Here is a 20,119-nt window from a genome sequence, read left to right as displayed (position 1 = left end):
TCTAAAAATGCATCACTAATCATATCTTGAACCCTATCATGATCTACCATCTGCTCATGATCTTGATGATAATTATATTCATTATGCAAATGATTCGGTTCTTCACTATGATGACCATCCTCAAAATTATTATTACTACTACTAGCTTCATTTCCCCCATAACCCTCTCCATGTTGATACCAAATGTAGTACTGTGGTGTAAATCCTCTGTTTACAAAAAGCTTCCATACAGTTTCACTATGTGCAAATTTTAAATATATATTCATTATGCAAATGATTCGATTCTTCACTATGATGACCATCCTCAAAATTATTATTACTACTACTAGCTTCATTTCCCCCATAACCCTCTCCATGTTGATACCAAATGTAGTACTGTGGTGTAAATCCTCTGTTTACAAAAAGCTTCCATACAGTTTCACTATGTGCAAATTTTAAATTCTTGCATTTCCGACAGGGGCAGAACATCTTACCGCTTTCCTGTATGATCGGGGTACAGCCCGTCTGGTGCATGAATGTCTCTACCTAGCCCGCCTAGAAATGCATTCGTCACCCTCCCGTCGGAATCTTTGTGCAAATACATCCAACCCCGTAACTCGTAAATACTACCGCCACCAGCCATTTTTTTCTTAGATTTTTTTTCTGATTTTTTTTTTTCGGATTTTTTTTTCTCCCGTTTGTGTGTTGTGAGGAAGAGAGTTGTGGGAAATGACATATATATAGAGAAATTTTCGAGTTGGGTAGTTGAAATATAACAACGATTTTACAAGGAATATTTTACATGGATTTTACATGGTTTTAACATATTATTTACAACGACTTTACGACGAAATTAGGTAAGTTAAAGCACATTTAATACACATTTTCACCTAAATATAACGGTAACATGCTTCGTTGTAATGTCGATGTAATGATTACGACATATTTCTCATTCCACGTACATTCGTCGTAAACTTACAAGGAGTTTACGACGAAATCAGTTCGTCGTAACTTTACATGGCGTTTACGACGAAAGTTAGATTCCTCGTAATTTCGTTGTAAAGCCCATGTAAATTTACGACGAAATATTTTCGTCGTAAAGTTTCGTTGTTATAGGCACGTTTTCTTGTAGTGACCATTGTAAAGGTTAAAATTAGAAAGGGTGTTGAATAATTATGTGGAAGTAAAATAAGATGATGTGGATTGTATAATAAAGAAAAGTAAGGTGTAGAATAAATTGACTATTGTAGATAGCCATAAGTAAAAGGTTCGGAGGAATATTCTAAATAAAATTTGACATAATATTTATGGTGTATCAGCTGATTGCTGGACTTAGGGCTGAAGACGATTATGTAATATAATGTCTCGTATTCACTACTTTTATCTAAATTCTTAAAAACATCCAAATAGGTAAAGCTTTTAAGTTTACGATTTATCAGATTCAAGCTATAGACACTATTCACAACATTCCAGTGGAATCAAAAAAAGATTAACAATTATTATATTTAAAAAAAAAATAAAAATCCCCTGATGTAGTTGGTAGTGTCTCTGTCCCCCAGACATGTTGCGATTAAGGGTTCGCATGCTGTCTTTCTTCTGAATTTGTGGGGCAATCGGTCTTTCTAGCAGTTCGTGGATTATGGCCATCTTCTGCTTTCGCTTGAAGTTGAGGGTTTTCCTAAAGGGAGACCCCGCAATTGGGTTGTATCGAGTAATGCTGGGAGGAAGGGTAGCTTCATTGAGGTTCTCTAGTGTTCGGATTGCTACCGTAATGTCGATGCATACTCTTCCTTCGGTTTGTCCCTCGATTCTGTTAGGTGTATGGCTTTCTGACCCCCATGAGATCATGTCGACTCTTGTCTTTAGCATTGGGGGTGGAGAGCTAGGCGACTCTGGCTCGGTTTCCCTGCTTCTTTTATTCAAAGAGCCTTTAGCTTTTTGATTAGATTTTGGAGTCGCTGGCTCTTCCTCTTCTTCTTCGGTATCCTCGCTGGTCTTTTTATTTTCGTTTTGACTGCGAAGTGCCGCTCGACATTCCTCGGTCGAATGACCTTTTCGGTCATTGAAGGCACAATGTTTGTTGGGGTCGTACGTTGATGATTTATTTTGCGGCGAATTGTTTATCGCATAGGAGTGTTTCCCTTTAGTTGCTGGTTCTTTAGGAGCAATATTCTTTTTGGCGACGTTATTTTTGTTTGCGATGTACTGTTCCTTTAAGGTTGTGACCTCCTCTTCGTGAGTTGCGAAATAAGAAGGTCGGTGTTGGGCATCGTCCAACGAGATTGGTGCCCGCACTGCCATTTTTTCCCTGAATTTGGATGAGAACCAGACGCCGTTCTTTAACGCCGCCAGGGCCACGGCTTCGTTTGGGTGCAAGATCCTGGCTTTGATTTCCATGAACTTGTTTATGTGCGCTCTTAATGGCTCGAATGGCGCTTGCTTGAGATTCCAGAGGTCTGCCTCGGTTACCCTTGTTTCTATGAAAACCAAGTATTGTTTGAGGAACGTAGACACCAACTGGGTGAAGTTGTCGATTGACTTTTCTTCCAGGCCCGCAAACCATTCAAGGGCGGTCCCGGTGAGATTTTTGGCAAAGAAGCGTCAGTAGCCAGTCTTTTTTTGGTCATCGTTGAGGTGTGCTCTTGATATCGCTAGTCGAAAGGCTCGTATGTGAGCTTTCGGGTATGTGTTCCCGGTGTACTCGGGAAATTTGAGTTTCCCGACATGGTGTAGCCTTACGCTGGCGATTCAGTTCGTGAATGGAGTTCTCCTTGTCTCCTCAATGACCATATCTATGTCTGGAGTAGAGCTCGTCGCCATATGCACGATGGCGTGTATTCTTTTGAGCTCGGCGTCGTTTCTTTTGATATAATTCTGGAACGTTCCGGTTTCGCCCGAGATCCCCAGGTCTTCTCTTTCAGGATCCGCGCCGATGGGTCCGCGGGGGTCGTAACCGCGAGCTTGCCCTATTGGGTCACTGAACCCCGTTTGCTGAACGGTTCTCGCAGCAGGTGGAGTTCGATTCTCGGAGGTTAGGTTTCCCAGTGGTGGCATTCAATTTCTAGGCTCTCCGGGTCTTTCCGTATATATGCTTTGTGATTGGATCGGAGTACTTCTTTGAGCTTGTAGTCAGGTGTCTATTTCGTCCAGCCCGCTGTAACTCAGGCTTCGCTGAGGCATGTTCTGCTGCGGAGGTCGTTGCGAGTTCTCTCCCATGTAGTGTCCGGATCGAGCGCTCGGGATCTCTGGAGTACTGAAGGCTCCGGTATTTTGAGGATTTAGTGTTTCCCATAGTGGATCAGGCGGTGGTTGGGTTCTTTCTCGGGCGTTAGCTCGATGCTCCGCGAGTTCCCATTTGGCTTGATCCAGTCGTCTAGCGATGGCACGATAAGCGGCCTTTTGGCTGTGGGTTTCGTCGATTAATGACGAGACCATCCCTCGAAGCTCGGTCACTTCTTCCCGAGTCTGTGCTAGGGGGATCAGAGATATCGGCCTAGTTGATTGAGGTCTGGTTAGGTCGTCGGCAACATGTCTTTCCCGGGGTGATTCCAGACTCGAGCTCCGGTTCCATCGGGGATCGAGGTCCTTTTCGGAACCGAAGTGCGATCTTGTGGTGAGGATCGATCGTGGGTTGATGACCATTCCTGGTTCGTGGTTCCGATTGGAGGGATTCGTTGTGTGTGGGCTGTTCCAGTCTCCCCGTTGGTCCAACGGGTAAGGTTTCGGTTCTCGAGTTAGATCCGGTAGGATCTACGTTGTCGACTCCTGATGGTGTGGCTCCGATGGTTTGATTGGGATCCATAGTCGCGCTTAGGAAACTTAGATCGATTTCTTAGCAAAGATGTTTTTCGTTTATCTTCCACACAGCCAGCGCCAAAATGTAGATCCTAAAATCTACACTAAGAATTTGATAGTGATCGGGAGTTCAATCTAGGGAAGGTAAACGATGTGGGCAACAATATCTTTAGAACACAATGATGTAATCAGTTTCCGGTAGGCAAAAAAGGACTTTTATTGATGAATAAAATCGAATACAATGAGTAAAACAAGATCGAACGTTACAACGAGATCGTTAAGAGAACATATCTAAAGAGGGATGAAAACAAGGTCGAAGTATGGGTGTAGCTCTCTCTAGGGTTTTTAACGTGCCCTTTCCTTATGCGTCGATCTCTTCTTATAACGGGCTGCTCCCGTGATCTTCGCAACTATTCCGCGATCTCCAGATCTTCGAAGTCTCCGTCTGGAGCTCGCGTGCTCGCTATGGGCTTTAACTCTTTGCAGTCCATGTACTTGATCGTGGCCCATTAACGTATTGGCCAAAATTGGTCCAACACGGATCACTTATGTTCCCATAATTTCAAAGAATCTCATATTGTTTGTACGAATCTACTAGAACGTGCAACAAAGCTTATAGATTTCTATCGTCATTCTTACTTGTTTCCGTGGTACAAACAAGATCCACCGCCAACAGGTAAAATTTTTTTTAAGTTTTTTGCCATCAACTTTTGCCCTAGTGAAGACAAAGGTTTTGCAGAACCCACCAAAATACTTAGTTGTATTTTCTAAATTTGGAGGGTCCCTTACTCACAACCATATAATTCCATAAATGTAACAACATATGAAAGCGTAAAAGTGTAAAACTGGAACATAGCCATCGGCCTCTTGTTCAGTTTACGTGGTTTCTTCCATAATTAGAGCGTAAGCATGACGAATATAACAATTAATCTCCACACCTTTTCTTTTCTATACCGATATTAAAGAGACTGCTATTTTCTCATAGTTAATTTTGCTTTCAGGAGAACGTGGTAGGATCTCGAAGTGGGTTAATCTTCTTCCATATTACTCTAAGAACTCGGGAACACTAATATATATGCCTTGACTTGGATGATCTAGTTCTATGACAGTATCTTTTTCAACATATTGTTCCAAACTTGTAAAGAGGACATATATACATCCCTATAGATTAACTAGCCTGCTTTCTCTACTCACATAGATAAGTTTATGAGGATCAAGCAAAAGTTTTCTTCATTCTGCTTTTCTTATTTCCTCGCAATTTTGACACTAAAATCGATTGTTTAGCATATAGTGTTATGTTATATTCTTATGATATCACCTTTCGAGACTATGCACCGCTAGTTTTGGATTACGAACCACTTTAATTTATTTTTATGTATGTATCTTCACAAAAAACCTTGTTTTCGATTAAAAGAATATATATTAATTCTAGGAATACGTGGGTTATTGGTTGTTGTATTTTAATGGATTAGAAAATACGAACTAAATCTAGTGTTATTGGTAACCAAGTGATCTTGGCCTAGTGGTAAAGGGCTTACAGTTGTGAGTACCGTCCTGGGTTTGATTCCCTTTGGCCACCCGGGACGCTATAAGTGGTAAGAAAATGCGGATCCTGCGGGCCTCGTAGTGATTAGTCTTTGGGCCTAAAAAGCCTTTGGGATCACACTAGCTACGGCCATCAAAAAAAAATCTAATGTTATTGGTTTTATGATTTTCAAATCTGTATTAAAATCATGTGTTATTGGTTTAATGATTCATAAATTCTATATCAAATCAAGTGTTATTCAATCGTACGGATTTACTAGTAAATTTGATTTTATAAATGATTTGAATGGATTTATTTGAAATTTTTTTGTTAAAATACAAAGACTCAAATCCGAGGAAAAACCTAAGGATTTGTCCTCGGATTTGTAAATCCTAATCCAATTTTTTAAAAAAAATCTTCATATTTTACTTGGTTTATAAATATTACATGAATTTCTAAATCAATCAAAATATATAAATCAATAACATCTAAATGCAATAATTCTGCTAATTTACTAGCTAGGTTCGGTTTATCAGTTAGTGCAAGTTCACTTTAGGGAACAGTTTAATCTTTAATTTGTGTGGGAGCAGGTTAGGTCTTAGACTTTATACATGTTAATAATAGGTCAGTGTGGACCACGCCATATCTATCAGTCTGATATATATGCTTGAGGTTCTATTTTGGATTTCAAATTATCATATACACATATGTATGTGGATATATACGTGTGTAGCCTTATCTCATAAAGGAAGCGAGAAAGCCAAAACCCGTGAATGTTATAGACAGGCCATTCTCACATTTTCCGTCAGAGCCACGGCATAATCCACCGGCAAACAAAAAAGAGACAGTTTAAACGCCTTTTCCCATTAAATTTAGCACACATCGATGCACAGATTTTGCAGAAACCACCAAAATTCTTTGTTGTTTTCTTTCATATATTCATAGGGTCCCTTGCCCACAAAATATAATTACGAAAATGAAACCACATTAAAGCGTAAAAGGAGAAAACGTTGTATTCTAGCCAACGGCTTCTTCTTTAAATCAACGTGGTTTCTTCGGTAATTATGGAGACTGAAAGCTTCCAAGTGTATGTCATTCAACCGTAGCATATTCTTGTTTTCTACACCGAGCAGTTATGTAAGAAACGTTTCCTAACTTTAACGACAAAAACTTTTAAGTATACAAATGAACTCAAAAGTACTATATATACAAGTTATACGCTCATTAATTTAATATATCTTAAGAACATAATTAATGGAGGTTCTTAGCGTAATTTAAGAACTGGTTCTTAACTTTAACAAAGAAAAAGTTTAAGAACCGGTTCTTAAATTACGTTAAGAACTCTATCTCTAAGAATCTCCATTAATCATGGTCTAAGTATTATAGAAAAAGCGAATTAGGTTTACGCTAATTAATGAATTAAAAATATTTTTTTTTAAACCTGAAGGCTATAAAAGCGATAAAAAGAACAAAATGTAAACACGTTGTAGCAAGAAAGACATCTTATCTCGAAAATGAGAAGACTACCGCTATTTAGTTTTTGGATTTTGGAAGAATTAAGAAGCTAGCTGAGTTTTGAAAACTCTTTGCTTATGTCTAAAACTTGCATTTAATTCATAAAGTTTCTGCTGTCCTTTTTTCTTGTCCTTTGCATTGGATGTATATATTAAATTCAATCTTATTGAAAGCAAATATATTCTTTATCCAATTTTAGTTTAATGACAATGACATTTACAAAGTAGATTATTTAATTTAGTACTCCCTCCGTTCTTTAAAGATACATATTCTAGAGAAAAATTTTATTTTTAAAAGATTCATTTTTTTATATTTTCAATGCATGTTTTATTAACTAATTGCAAACTTCAAAAATTTTAATTGCACTAATTGATTTTTTATTGGTTTACAATTGTGGAAAAAAGATAAACACAAAAATTATGCAAATTTAATGTGTTTTATTAAAATGTGTGAAAAAAACTAGAATATAGATCTTTTAGGAACATAGAGAGAGTAAATAACTATTAAATAGTCGTTTTATATTATTGCAAAAAAAAAAGATTAAAAGTTAATTTAGATAAACTATTTTATCTGTTTCATTATTAATTTATTATACTAACAGCTTTAACGCTCTAATTATATCCATCAAATATACCATTTTGAAAAGAATAATTGAGGATAATAATATGGTCCATGCAACTCCTATATAAACGTATACGTAGAGGAATCATCTTCCAATTCAACAACACAACACCCAAAAGAAAACAAAAAACTTCCACTTCAAAGCCCTAACTCATTAGTTCAGCACAAGGAACACAAAACCCATTGATAAAAATGGCTGATACCCAAAATACCATTTTCGTCTTCCAACCTGACCAGCAGAATCTGGCACCTCAACCTCTGACTCCATTCTCTGCCGTGACTCCTCACCGTGCTACAGCCTCACGAGCACGCCGCCTCATCTCTACCACAACCCTCGAAATGATTCTTGAGGAAGATACCTCACCGGAAGAAGATCGTCCTAGCACTGTCGCTGAGATGGATACTCTTGCGGTATTCCCGGCGACATCTTGTTTCTTGATGGCCAATAAACAAGTCGCTTTCATGTTATACGGAAGCTGCAAGTGCCCTTGATAATTTTCACTTCAAAGCGACTTAAGATTAAGAATGGTGTATTTATTTTCTTGTACTAGTCAAATTAGTAATATCTGATATCATGTCAGTTATGGGTCGATGCTTTGTTTTTACAGAAGTTTTTTTCTGTTACACGGAAGCTGCAAGTGCCCTTGATGTTTTTTCACCACAAAGCGGTTATGGTGTTTTTTGGTTTTCTTGTAATAATCAAGTTAGTGATGTCTGATGTCCGATATTGCATGATGCTATGTTTTAATAGAATTTGAATCAACTTTCTCCGCTTTTACAGTTTCCACTGGAATATAATTATGCCGACCATTAATTTGAAAATTATTCCAAACATGTCCAACGGGATATCTCACACACATGAGAGAAAATGAGAGCCGATTAATTTTCGTTTTTTAATTATCAAGAACTCTAATGCCATTTCTACATTCATACGATTGGTTCAATTTTATTATATAAGAATACATCTAGTGAAAATATGTAGAGGAGGAAAAACAAGTATGTAGAGGAGTATTTCAAAAACTAATAAAATAAAAATAATAATATATGACTTGATTGAGTAGCTGATGAGTTATGTTGCAAGGGTTTCTCAACTTTTGAGATATTCATACAATTTTATATTATTATTATTATTATTTTATAATTTTCAAAATATTATTTTAAATAGTTTCATACACTTTATATATTATTATATTTGTTAGATACTTTTTTAGAATATCTTACTATCAAAAGTGTATTTATTTGTTTCAGTTTCACAATTAAATAAAAAAATTGGGTGCATTAACACTTTTCCTGATTACAATTTTTTCTTTATAGGTCGCTACAATTATGTTATGCAGGAAAAAAAGTTGAGAATTTAATTTGTTTGTGCTAGCGCAAATTATGAAAAAAATTAGAATAATTAAATTTGCTTTACGAGTATATATATCTCAATGGACCACTTTGAACTGTTAATGCATTTTTTCTCAGAAATCATACATGTTTTAAGATCGCATAATACGAGGGCGGATAAGCTAGCATGGAGTGTTCGAAATCAATCGTCTTTTTCATTAACATGGATACAAAATTACCAGATGGATTTGAAGAGTCCTAGCGGAATTTGTTTATGTTGCTGACAAAAAAAAAAGAACTGTTAACGGTTCTATTTGCACATTAATGCTGAAAATCTGATATATGTTTTTGCCTCTATTAATTTGCGTAATTATTAACAAAATAAAAATATGTATTTATTAATTTGCTTATCAAAAGTTTATAAACTTAGATGAATAATAATAGCTTTTACTTTTGATATTTTTATTAGTTGTGATATTTGTAGTTCAATTAATTTAATTATTTTGTTATTTGGCAATTCTGCTATTCAGGTGGGATACCAATCAAACTCATACACTATATATGGTCACGATCGTCTGGCTGCGTATAGGCCTGAATTTGAGTTTTAACCCGCAGGTAGCGCCCCGTTTGACCCGCCGCGGGGTGGGTACGGATCGAACAATTCGAAAAAAATCGATTTTCGAGTGCGGGTTATGAATATTTTATGCAGGGCGAGTGCGGATTGGTGGATTTAGAATCGCGGGTACCTGTCAACCCGTAATTTTTTTTTAAAATGTTTTTAGAAAATACAGAAATTTTGAAAAATAATAGTTGTTTTTTTTAAAATATATAAAATTTTAATTATAAATATATTATTTATAGTAACTTTTTAGAAAAATAAATTAAATAATTATTTTTACAAAAATATATAACTCTCGGATCCCAGGGTTACCTGTAGAATTAAGCGGGGCGGGTGCATGTATAAATATATTTGTTTGCGGGTCGTGCGGGTCAGATATTTTGAAAAAAAAAAAACATTTAAAACCCGCGGATCAACAGGGCGGATTTGACCTGCAATCCATCCCTAATAACAAGCTTCTAACTCTGACGTGATTCCTTTGCTATCATTGGGCAGACCCGGCTCTAAAATATTTTGGGCTAGAAACCCAAAAACTATAAAGGTAAATGAGCGGCCGAAAAAAGTACTAACAAATTCAAGCCCTACACCTCTCTAAATATTCCAGAGTCATTTACCAACAAAGATACAAGAGATTTTGGTAAATGAAACGCCAAAATTCTACTTATTGTAAACAAGATCGAAAACACATGTTTCTATGGCTTTCCCGCAGGGATGGTACCTAGATACCAAATTGGCTGGTGGGATCAGGTATATTTCGATGTGACATGATCACTCAAAAAACAATTAACAAAAACTATTTGATGGGTTCTAGTTGAGATGATTGGCTGAATTGGTAACTCGTTAAGGAGGATAACAATGCACGTAATGGGCTTTAAAGCTACAATTTAATCAAAGAAAGCCCCAAACCCCAATTTAGCTTGAAGAAAAAAAACAGAAAACGTTAGGTTGTATAAACGCCACTAAACATGAATTCTCATTATTATTTTTTAGAATTTATTTATCCAAAATTGAAAAATCAAGATTTTATATTCAAAATTCTTTTTTTTTTGAGAAATATATTCCATTTTATTATTCTATTTTATCTTGTTTATTAGTTAACTAAGTGTTTCGCCCGTGCATGCTGACACAATCATCTTAAGAATATTTATTATTAAATAAATTATTAATCTAAAAATTAACATAATAAATTATTATTTATACTTTCAAAAAATTTAAATAAACATCAAATTAAAAACAGGAACACTCGCATAGTATAAATATTTTGAAACTTTTAATGATCTAATGTTGAAACAAACATTTCAAAATTAAAAAAAATATTGGTCAAATTCTTCATCGGCAGTAGGTCTCCGAAAAATTAATAACTTTGATGTAACAAATATAAATTATCTTATTTTTGTGAATCAAATACAATCTAATATTTATGTGCACGTGATATAATCTTATGTGTATATTATACTTATCTAAATACACAAGTTTACCTATATAAACTTTAGATTATAAGTATTAGACAATATAAAAGTACAATGATAATGATTCATAATATGTAGTCAACTAAAGTGAGAAAAATTATTTGCAAAACAAAATTACGCTGATAATTATAAATTTAATTATTTATAAAACTAATTATATAATTATTCATTAAGGATATAAACGATATTAGCTATTTTAACTTTTAACGTGAGAGCTCTGATAATTATAAATTAAATTATTTATATAATTACTCAAAGGGTATAAACGATATTAGCTATTCTAACTTTTAACGTGAGAGATCGAATGCGAAAAATCATTTGGCAAATAATAGTATAGATCTTGAGAATATTCTATCCTATTTTCTATTATTCTGTTTTATCTTGTTTATAAGGAAAAATATCATGTATTGAAGGTAACTATCACATTGATTTATTTCCTGATTAGACACTCCCAATTTTTTTATGACTGAATCATAAATTTATCATATTTATAAAAGATATTTGCTTACTATTTTTTTTTCTTTCTTTTTGCTATTTTTGTTTTACTTCTCAATTAGATGTAAGTATGGTAATTGAGATTTTCTTTCAATAATATGAAAAACATGCATTTTAAGGAAAAGAACAAATAAAAAGAAGTATATTTTTCTTTTAAGAAAATTTATAATTAAAAAGAAATAATTTTCCCAAAGGAAATTTATATTTATTTTAAAGTAACATACTAAACAATAAGCATATGTCAACAAATGAATTGGTAAGTGAGTTTTGTTTTCAATGTGAAAAGAAAGATTTATATGTGTGAAGATAAACATTTATATATATTTCAAACTGGATAATAATAAAGAAAAATAAGCATTTTGAACAAAAAATAAGATTTAAAGAAAAAAAATCAAGATCTACCAAATAAAAGTTATATTTTGTTTAAAATTAATAAATATATCAATTTAAATATTGAATACATGTCAAATTTAATTAACTAATTGACATCCATTACAATTTTTATTAGTAATATAGTGGGATTTTATTTTAGTTTTTGAAATAGAAAAAAATATAAGAATCTTAAGTAATTTTAGTGAACGAAATTTGAAACTAATAAATAGACCAATTTAACAGTTAAACTTGTTATTTTATACCATCTTGTCGACGCAAATGAACATATGATTTTGATAAAAGAAATTAAGAAACTTTCATTAGCCAAGAACAAAATATTTAGTGGTCGAGCATATCTTTCAAATGCCATATTAACCAACACAATTTGTTAAATAGTACTTTGTTGGGAAAAACGGCAGTTGGAAACATTGTTTCGTCAACAAATAAAACTTGGCGCGAAAGCTATTTGAATTTCAAACTTTCCGTTAACTACTATTTTAAAAGAAAAAATAAAATTACCAAAAACAAAACAAAAGCCGTTATGATACTATATATTACCATAAAAAATTGGCGCGAAATAACATAAGATTTCGATAATCCAATACAACATCTCCAAACACAAAAGATAAATGGCAGAAAACACATTACTATTAGGAAAGCTTTCTACTCTACTACTATCAAAAACTTTTTAACTAGATTGTGATATATAGCGAAGTAACAAATTTCAAAACGGTAACGACTAAAACCGCATTGCATTGTAGCTAACAGTAATAAAAACTTCTATATACGTTTTGTTACTATTAAAACTGTACGGTAGTTGTTTCGTGTGTTGCCGTTCGGACCCGAGAAGCGCTTAAAACACAGCCGGGAGGCGCCGGAGACCTCACCGGCTGTCAGTTAATGCCTTAAAACAAATCAGAAAAGCCACGCGTCAAGACCTTACAGGTTTGTAGTGTAACGCCTATCGTGCTTGCTCCCACATCAGATTCTTCCTCTCATCTGCGGACTCCTCATCTTATTTAATCCGCTTCATCGTCCTCTGGGTCCCCTCATTCTCGCAACACAATTTTCAGAGCCAAGTCAAAGGCTTCTGTCTTCTTCTCCTTCTCTCGGTGAAGAACACAAGCTGTTCTGTAAGAATTATGAACGGAGATGGCGCGTACAACCCACGCACTGTGGAGGAGGTTTTCAGAGATTATAATGGGCGTAGGAATGGCATGATTAAGGCTTTAACGACCGGTAAAACATTGGTTTCATCAACACTTACTTTCCCTTTGTTTTGTCTTTTTTTTTCTCCTCCGTTTTCTCAATTTTTTTATTTGGTTTTCTCGCAGATGTTCATGAGTTCCACCGCCTTTGTGATCCCGGTGAGTGTTCCCTTCATAGATTTGATCTCCGACGATGGAAAGTCACTTTTTTTTTTAAAGTATTGAATTGTCTTTGTTGTGGTTTGTTTTGATGGTTTCTCTTCTCTGTTTTTTTAGTAAAGTGTTGATTTTTATTTGACTTGACTCAATTGAAACGAAAAAAGTTTGTATCTTTCTGTGATTTCATGATTTGGGTTACCTTCAGTTTGTCTTGGGTTGAGCATTGTGGTTGTAATAGAGGAGGTGTTTGATTAGTACAGAGACAGGGGAGAGAGAACAGAGAAACTGCTCTTTGATTCTGTGTGTTGTTCTTAGTGTTTGATCACTGCTTTAGATTTTAATTGAGGTTTTAAAGTCAACAAAAAAAAAAAACAGTTTTGATTGTGTTTTTCCTCACAATTCACAGTTTTGTTTGTGCTTTTAGATTTGTGTTTTTGATGCTTTTGTAAGAGATTTTTAATTTTTGTGACATCATAAATATTTTTACAAAAATGATAACTTATCTACTGATTTTATAGATCTTTCATGTTTAGAGATGTTGTAATGGCTTGTCCTTATTTTTTTGCTCGTGTGATTATAGAGAAGGAGATTTTTATAGATTTGTGTTTTTGATGCTCTTGTAAGAGATTTCTAATTTGTGACATCATAAATATTTTTAAAAAATGATAACTTATCTACTGATTTTATAGATCTTTCATGTTTATAGATGTAATGGCTTGTCCTTATTTTTTTTGCTTTCTGTGATTAATAGAGAAAGAGAACTTGTGCCTTTATGGGCTCCCTAGTGAGGACTGGGAAGTGAATCTACCAGCTGAAGAGGTTCCCCCGGAGCTCCCAGAGCCTGTCTTGGGTATCAACTTCGCCCGGAACGGGATGCTGGAGAAGGACTGGCTCTCCCTCGTTGCTGTCCACAGTGACGCATGGCTTATCGCAGTTGCTTTCTTTTTCGGAGCCAGGTTTGGCTTTGACAAAGCTGATAGGTATGTCTATGTTCTTGCTAGGTTCAAGGCTAATGCAGCTCTCTGTGATTGATGTTTTGTCCACCATTTGTTGCAGGAAACGCCTCTTCAATATGGTGAACGACCTCCCATCGGTTTTCGAGGTTGTGGTTGAATTTGCTGCTAAGAAACAGTCAAAGGAGAAATCCTCTGTTTCCAACAACAGCAGCAACAGATCCAAATCAAACTCCAAGGTGAAATGTTTTTTTTTTTTAATGGCATGAACACTTGTATTGTCCATCTAACTAAAATCCTTTGTCCCTTTACAGCGAGGAGGATCAGAGGCTGGGCCAGAGCCCAAAGAGGAAGAGGTGGAGGAAGAGGAGAGTGATGATGATGAGGAGGAAGGTGATACAGAGTGTGGGGCATGTGGTGAGACCTATGCACCTGATGAGTTCTGGATCTGCTGTGACATGTGTGAGAATTGGTTCCATGGGAAGTGCGTGAAGATAACGCCGGCCAGGGCTGAGCACATCAAGCAGTATAAGTGCCCGTCTTGCAGCAACAACAAGAGGGGTCGTTCCTAAATTGATTTTTAACTGCCGCCTCTGTGTATTTGATGAACAGCCTTCTAACTGTTTTGGTTAGATTTTTATTTGTTGGTAAAAGACCTCATCTCATTTGGTTATCTTAGGCGTAAGTTAGCCTCTTCTTTTCTGCCTTCTTAGGAAGACATTTTATTTATCATTGTTACAAGTGGGGTTTGATCCTTGCTCTCTGTTTTATGTTTTGTCTATTATAGAGGAAAACATTTTTAAACTCATTCAAAATGTCTTGTTAGATGATTCTACATTACCTTTCTTCACCTTAACAAAGGAAACAGAGAAACTCAAGACTATGAATTGTGGTTGCGAGCCAGGACGGTTCCAAGTTCCAAGCAAAGATGTTCGAAAGCCCTTCCTAACACTTGTTGCCTTGTTTTGAGGACTAAGATAGGTTAAGAGCGGTGGATATATTGGAGAAGAGAGCAGAGCCGAGGAAGAAAAACCTTGATTTATCAAAGCATTTGCTAGGCGTATATGTACCTAGGCATGGACATTTTACCTGATGATACTCCACCTGAACCCGACGTGAAAAACTCATCCGAATCGGTAGTATCCGAAGATAACAAATATATGTATACTTAACACTATACTCTTAGTTTAGTTTTTTTCATTTTATGTAAAATATTTATATTGATGTTGCATATGGTTCAAGATCATATAACATACATATAATTACAGACAAAATGATTTGCTATTCACTTAAAATACATGTCAAAATTCTTTTTTCATGCATAACAAAGATGATCTAAAATCTCAAAACATAACCAAATTAGTGTCTTTCTTTTAGTACAAGAACATTGAGCACTGAAGAATTTGAACTTTTTTCAAAATTTAAATATCCAAACCCGACTTGAATTAACCGAACTCAGACTAAAAATATCCAAAATACCCCAAACTTGAACGCCCATGCCTAAATGTACGAGAAGATGATGTTACTCTTTTCCCCTCTCTCATCAAAGCACTTAAACTCATATAACTTTTTACTTAAACCATCAAGATTCCAACATGAACTTATGTACACAAAATGCTCATAAGCGACCTTAATAGGTTGACCTCAATACTCAATAGTCAATGAAGATCACAGTGAGCTAAGAAAGAGGTGAATGGAGTGTTTGATTGACGACTAATGTATAAAGTGATGTTCCGTCTACAAAAAAAAAGTTTCTTCATTCTTTGAAAAAAGGGACTTGGTCTTCTGAGTTGGTACTTAATATGGAGTTTCACCTCCTGGACCCGTGCAACCTCCCATTCCAAGCTCTGAAGAACACTTTGGGCCAAAGAAATGGATAAAACCGTTTGTGTCTTCGTCTACACTCTCCTTCAGGAAGCTCAGACGCTTTTGGATTATCAAGGTTGTTTGTCTTGGTGAACAAAGCGATGAAGAACCCTTCTTTGTCCTCAACCGGATCCATCCTGAGTAAATGTTCAGCTGCAAGCCAAAGTGCCAACATTATCAAAAAACAGAGTCAATCAGGTGAGTAGAACCACATGGTAAGGGAGATACTTACATCCAGCGAATACAGGGAGACCACGACGCTGCCACTGAGGAAAAGGGGTAGCGAGTTTGAAGCCCAAGGATGAAGCCAGAGGTAATACAGATGAGACCACATCTTCGTTTTCTATCTGGTGGATTGAGCATGTGCTGTATACTACTCTCTCAACCTGTGGAACTACAAGTGTATATAGGCATGAGATGAGTACTAATTCAACATACATGAGAGAAGTATGTAAACTCACAGGAGAGTGCATGGGCCAGAGCCTTCTTCTGGAAAACAGCGAGTTTGTGGAGTCTTATGGAGTCATAGTTCGTGTTATCTACATGGAGAAGTGTGTTAAAGGTTCAGTCATTGTGTAACACATAACACACACATACATACAAAGAAGAATCAGTTGAGACCTGCTGAATGAGAAGGAAGGAGATGGTCCAGACGATCTGTAATGGTTCCAGAGCCAGAGCATGAAGGATCCAACAATATAGCTCGAACCTGTGATAATTCAGAACAATGGTTCAAATGACTACATCTGCTTATCTTACAGGAGTAACTGGACTCAAGACAATAAGTTTAAATGGTTACTATTGTTCATTTCAGAGAGTGACTTTCTACACGTTACACTATCAAAACAAAAGAAAATGAACTCAGACAACATTTTTCCTAATTGCAAGATCTAAGATCAAGAAATGATTTTAAATTAGATACCCATGCCACATAATTAAGCAATGTTCAAGAAATTGTTAACCGGTAGTTAAACATTTTATACGAGATTATTAATTAGGCGGGCAACCAAATTTTTTAAAAATCGGCCTAAAAATCTCTATATCCGATTTGCCGACTAGGTGAATGTCTAGGGGCCGCCGCCTAGACTGGTTTTTAGAATACTGCAAGTAAGTAATGCTTTACCTTTGCAAAAGAAGGATCTTCCGGATTTAGACTCAGAAAATCACCATGAAAGACTTCAATATCTACAACTTGTGGTTAAGCAAAGCAATCATGGACAGACGTGACTTGAGATTTGAGAAGCATTTATATCTAATCAGATCTGTTCTTTATTTCCATGTAATTTAACTCAATAGGAACAAAACTATCCAACAGAAGCTAAAAGGGTAGTATACGCTAAAAGAAGGCAAGAGAAGGATACTGGTAGCACCAGACAGCTTAATAGTCTGTTCCAAACGCTTTACTCGTTCTTCATTTAGCTCGCACGCTATGATTTTTCCTTGTCCTTTCATAAGAGAAGCAAGATGAACAGTTTTGTTACCTGGAGCTGAACAGGCATCAATAACCTTCATAAACAAGGTAAAATTTAGCATGGTAACTAGGCAAACAAGATACAATAAGTCTATTGACAACCACCATATGAAAAAATGTGGGCGAGAACTGGGGCCTACCTCCCATCCTGCTTCTGGCTGCAGTGCTGCTGCTACCATTGAACTTCCCTTTCCCTATCATTCGAAGCAATAAATTATCAGCAAAATAAACTATATATATATATATATCATTGTTCAAGAAACCGCTAGTGGTTTCATTATGAAATTATTGATTAGACGGGTGTCTAGATCGGTTTTTTTGAATATCAAGACCGATTACTTCAAAAAATTAGGCAACACTGCTATATATTAAACATAATTTACAAAGATCTTTCACCGTTTACCTGCAAAAATATACGCCCATTCATAACCAAAGGATGAGCATGCAGATCGCTGCCGGGTGGCATCACCAACAAGTCAGGAACTGTGTCATCCTTCTGCACCTATTTCATATTGAAAAGAAAAAAAAATGTGAGCTCCTTCCCACAATCACTAAATTTAACATCTTCCTTCTTATGTTAAAACTAACTAAACAAACAGATCTCTAGCACACTAGCATTCTCCAAAGTTTATTAAAAACCTGGTACGTACCTTATACAGTTTCTCCAGCTCCTTCACTGCTGAATCTACATCCATCTTAAGTGTATTTACACGAACATAACGTGGCTTTATATGACCTGCATCCAATTTTCAAAATCAGTTTACAAATAAAGAAAAGATCAGGTAACAAGTTTATGCTTAGGGTATCATATACCATTAAGCTGAGAAAGATCCAACAACTCTCCAACGCTTTTAACTCTCTTCCTCACAAGAAGCGTGGCTAAACCTGACAGTAGAGCATCTTTACGCCGCACAAGAAACTTCTCAGCATCACCAATCGATGGAGTCTCCTGCAATCAAAGAATCTCCCTTGAGAAAAACCAAAACATAGCTAGACTGTATAGAAGCTCCCAAAAAGATATTACCTTGCCGAAAAGGATATCATAGCAAATGATGTAGACCAATGGCTCTTGCCTCTGCAAACAAAACAAAAAAAACAAAACTAAGCATTTAGAGCAATGTTCAAAAAATAGTTAGCTTTATAGAGGATTAGCTACTAGCCGGATTATTAGAAGCTCAAGGGAGGCCTATGGTTAATAAATATTGTATATATATATATTTCACATTTATATTAGACATTTTTGAAAAATTAGATATACAAAAGAAATGGACAAATTTATGGATTCGCACTAACATTATTGTTTTATTAAACAAATTTAGACCAATTCAGATCTATTTAAACCGATTTAGAACGATTTAAGCCGATTTGAATCGCATGAATTAGTTTTAAATAAAACTGTTTTGGCTATAACAATTGATTCAAGAGTAAGTTAAAGCATCGTTTTTTATAGCAACTACGATGAACACATTACCTTCCATTTGCTATTCAACACGTTAGCGATTCCAAGAACATCCTTTATCACATTAAGATCTGCATAGTATCATCATATACAAGAAGTATCAAAATTCGATTTTGACTGTTTGGGTATTGAGCTTGAGCTTCTCTGAGCTAGTAAAGAAGAGAAAGACGTACACTTTAGCGTCTCGCAGACGAGAGCGAAGGTGCCGCGTTTGTTGCGTACGGAAGGGCTGAAGACGAGTGACTTTATCGAAGCGACGGCTCGGCGCTCTGCGTCGCCTCGGAGAACGGTGTGGAGGATTTTGGCAGCTTCCCTCCTGGCGTACAAAGCTGATCTCTCGGCGCCGGAGGATTGTTGCTGTTTCCGCGGCTGTCGTGTGACTTTCGGCGGCGCGTTTGATTTGTGACGCGCCATGTTTAACCCTCAGGTTTGAAGTTCACTAAAACCTCTGCTTCAGGTTAGCTCTTTAAATGCAACGGTTTAAGTAAACCGGACCAAGATTATACCGCAGTGGTTTACATGAAAATTTTGTAGAACTAATTATTCCTATTCTTTTTTTTTAAATCACTTTGGAATGAACTTATCAGTGTTCAAAAAAATCCTTAGACAGTAGTTAGAGATATAGAGGACTAGTACCTAGGTGAATTATTCAGAAACTAGTGAGGCTTATATGTTAACAATTTTTTCTTTATTTTTATATTTAGATTACATATTTAAAAGAGCAAATTGGGTCAAAACCCATGGAAAAAGCCCAAATTAAGTGTTTACCAAGAACAGTAAGAGATGAGAAAAGTTCTCGAGAGAAATATACGGTTGATGACCCAATTGCCCTCACCTCTTAATGTTTCGACTTCACCGGGTTGAGGTACGTAGGGTTTTGTAGGTGTATGACAGAGTTATTTAGATTTTGCTTAGATTATGTTTAGATATTGTGTAGATATTAGAAGATATTATTAGATTGCATCGGTAAAAAAACTGAAACAGTGGGAGTGCTGATAACTTACCGTCCACACAAATTCTGACGCAACCTGCGCATGCCAAAAACGAGTCGACCAAAAGATTTTCGTCCTCTACTTACAGAAAATGTGTAAATATAGGTTTGTATAGTCTTCCACCTTTGGGACCTCTATAAAACGGAAGAGACGGTTTCAGCTTTTGGAAGTAAAACACAGAGAGAAAGTGGAGTTCAATCAGAAAGCCGTTTAAGATATTCAGCGAATCTTGGTCGAGCTAAGAGACTTTCCCAACTGTAAGTCTTCATGAAACCTTTAATCCCCTAAACGA

The 20,119-nt window shown here is 35.8% G+C and overlaps 4 protein-coding genes across 4 annotated transcripts; 2 read left to right on the top strand and 2 right to left on the bottom strand.

The window, feature by feature from the left end:
- Window positions 1-1,549: 1,549 nt before the first annotated feature.
- Window positions 1,550-2,606, bottom strand: LOC106324487. Its single transcript, XM_013762449.1, has 3 exons — window positions 2,540-2,606; window positions 1,765-2,456; window positions 1,550-1,657 (listed from the first exon to the last, which is right to left on the bottom strand). Exons 1-3 carry the CDS (start codon window positions 2,604-2,606, stop codon window positions 1,550-1,552), a joined length of 867 nt encoding a protein of 288 aa, XP_013617903.1.
- A 4,940-nt stretch (window positions 2,607-7,546) lies between these two features.
- On the top strand, window positions 7,547-8,194 carry LOC106326284. Its single transcript, XM_013764299.1, has one exon. It carries the CDS (start codon window positions 7,628-7,630, stop codon window positions 7,925-7,927), a length of 300 nt encoding a protein of 99 aa, XP_013619753.1. The 5' UTR covers window positions 7,547-7,627; the 3' UTR covers window positions 7,928-8,194.
- A 4,567-nt stretch (window positions 8,195-12,761) lies between these two features.
- Window positions 12,762-14,854, top strand: LOC106324789 (PHD finger protein ALFIN-LIKE 4-like). Its single transcript, XM_013762773.1, has 5 exons — window positions 12,762-12,958; window positions 13,054-13,086; window positions 13,838-14,066; window positions 14,143-14,278; window positions 14,354-14,854. The coding sequence occupies exons 1-5, from the start codon at window positions 12,862-12,864 to the stop codon at window positions 14,609-14,611; spliced, it is 753 nt and encodes a 250-aa protein (XP_013618227.1). The 5' UTR covers window positions 12,762-12,861; the 3' UTR covers window positions 14,612-14,854.
- Window positions 14,855-15,610: 756 nt separating this feature from the next.
- LOC106324712 (probable 28S rRNA (cytosine-C(5))-methyltransferase) lies at window positions 15,611-19,287 on the bottom strand. The gene is made up of 13 exons (XM_013762684.1): window positions 19,009-19,287; window positions 18,848-18,906; window positions 18,401-18,451; window positions 18,190-18,325; window positions 18,027-18,112; window positions 17,780-17,878; window positions 17,517-17,570; window positions 17,267-17,411; window positions 17,029-17,090; window positions 16,527-16,614; window positions 16,367-16,444; window positions 16,138-16,299; window positions 15,611-16,058 (listed from the first exon to the last, which is right to left on the bottom strand). Exons 1-13 carry the CDS (start codon window positions 19,247-19,249, stop codon window positions 15,850-15,852), a joined length of 1,470 nt encoding a protein of 489 aa, XP_013618138.1. The 5' UTR covers window positions 19,250-19,287; the 3' UTR covers window positions 15,611-15,849.
- Between the last annotated feature and the right edge of the window lie 832 nt (window positions 19,288-20,119).

This window comes from Brassica oleracea, chromosome C2 (genome assembly GCF_000695525.1).
Source record: "Brassica oleracea var. oleracea cultivar TO1000 chromosome C2, BOL, whole genome shotgun sequence".
In the NCBI taxonomy this organism is placed as follows: Eukaryota; Viridiplantae; Streptophyta; class Magnoliopsida; order Brassicales; family Brassicaceae; genus Brassica; species Brassica oleracea.
This window is presented reverse-complemented; position numbering and strand designations above follow the sequence as displayed.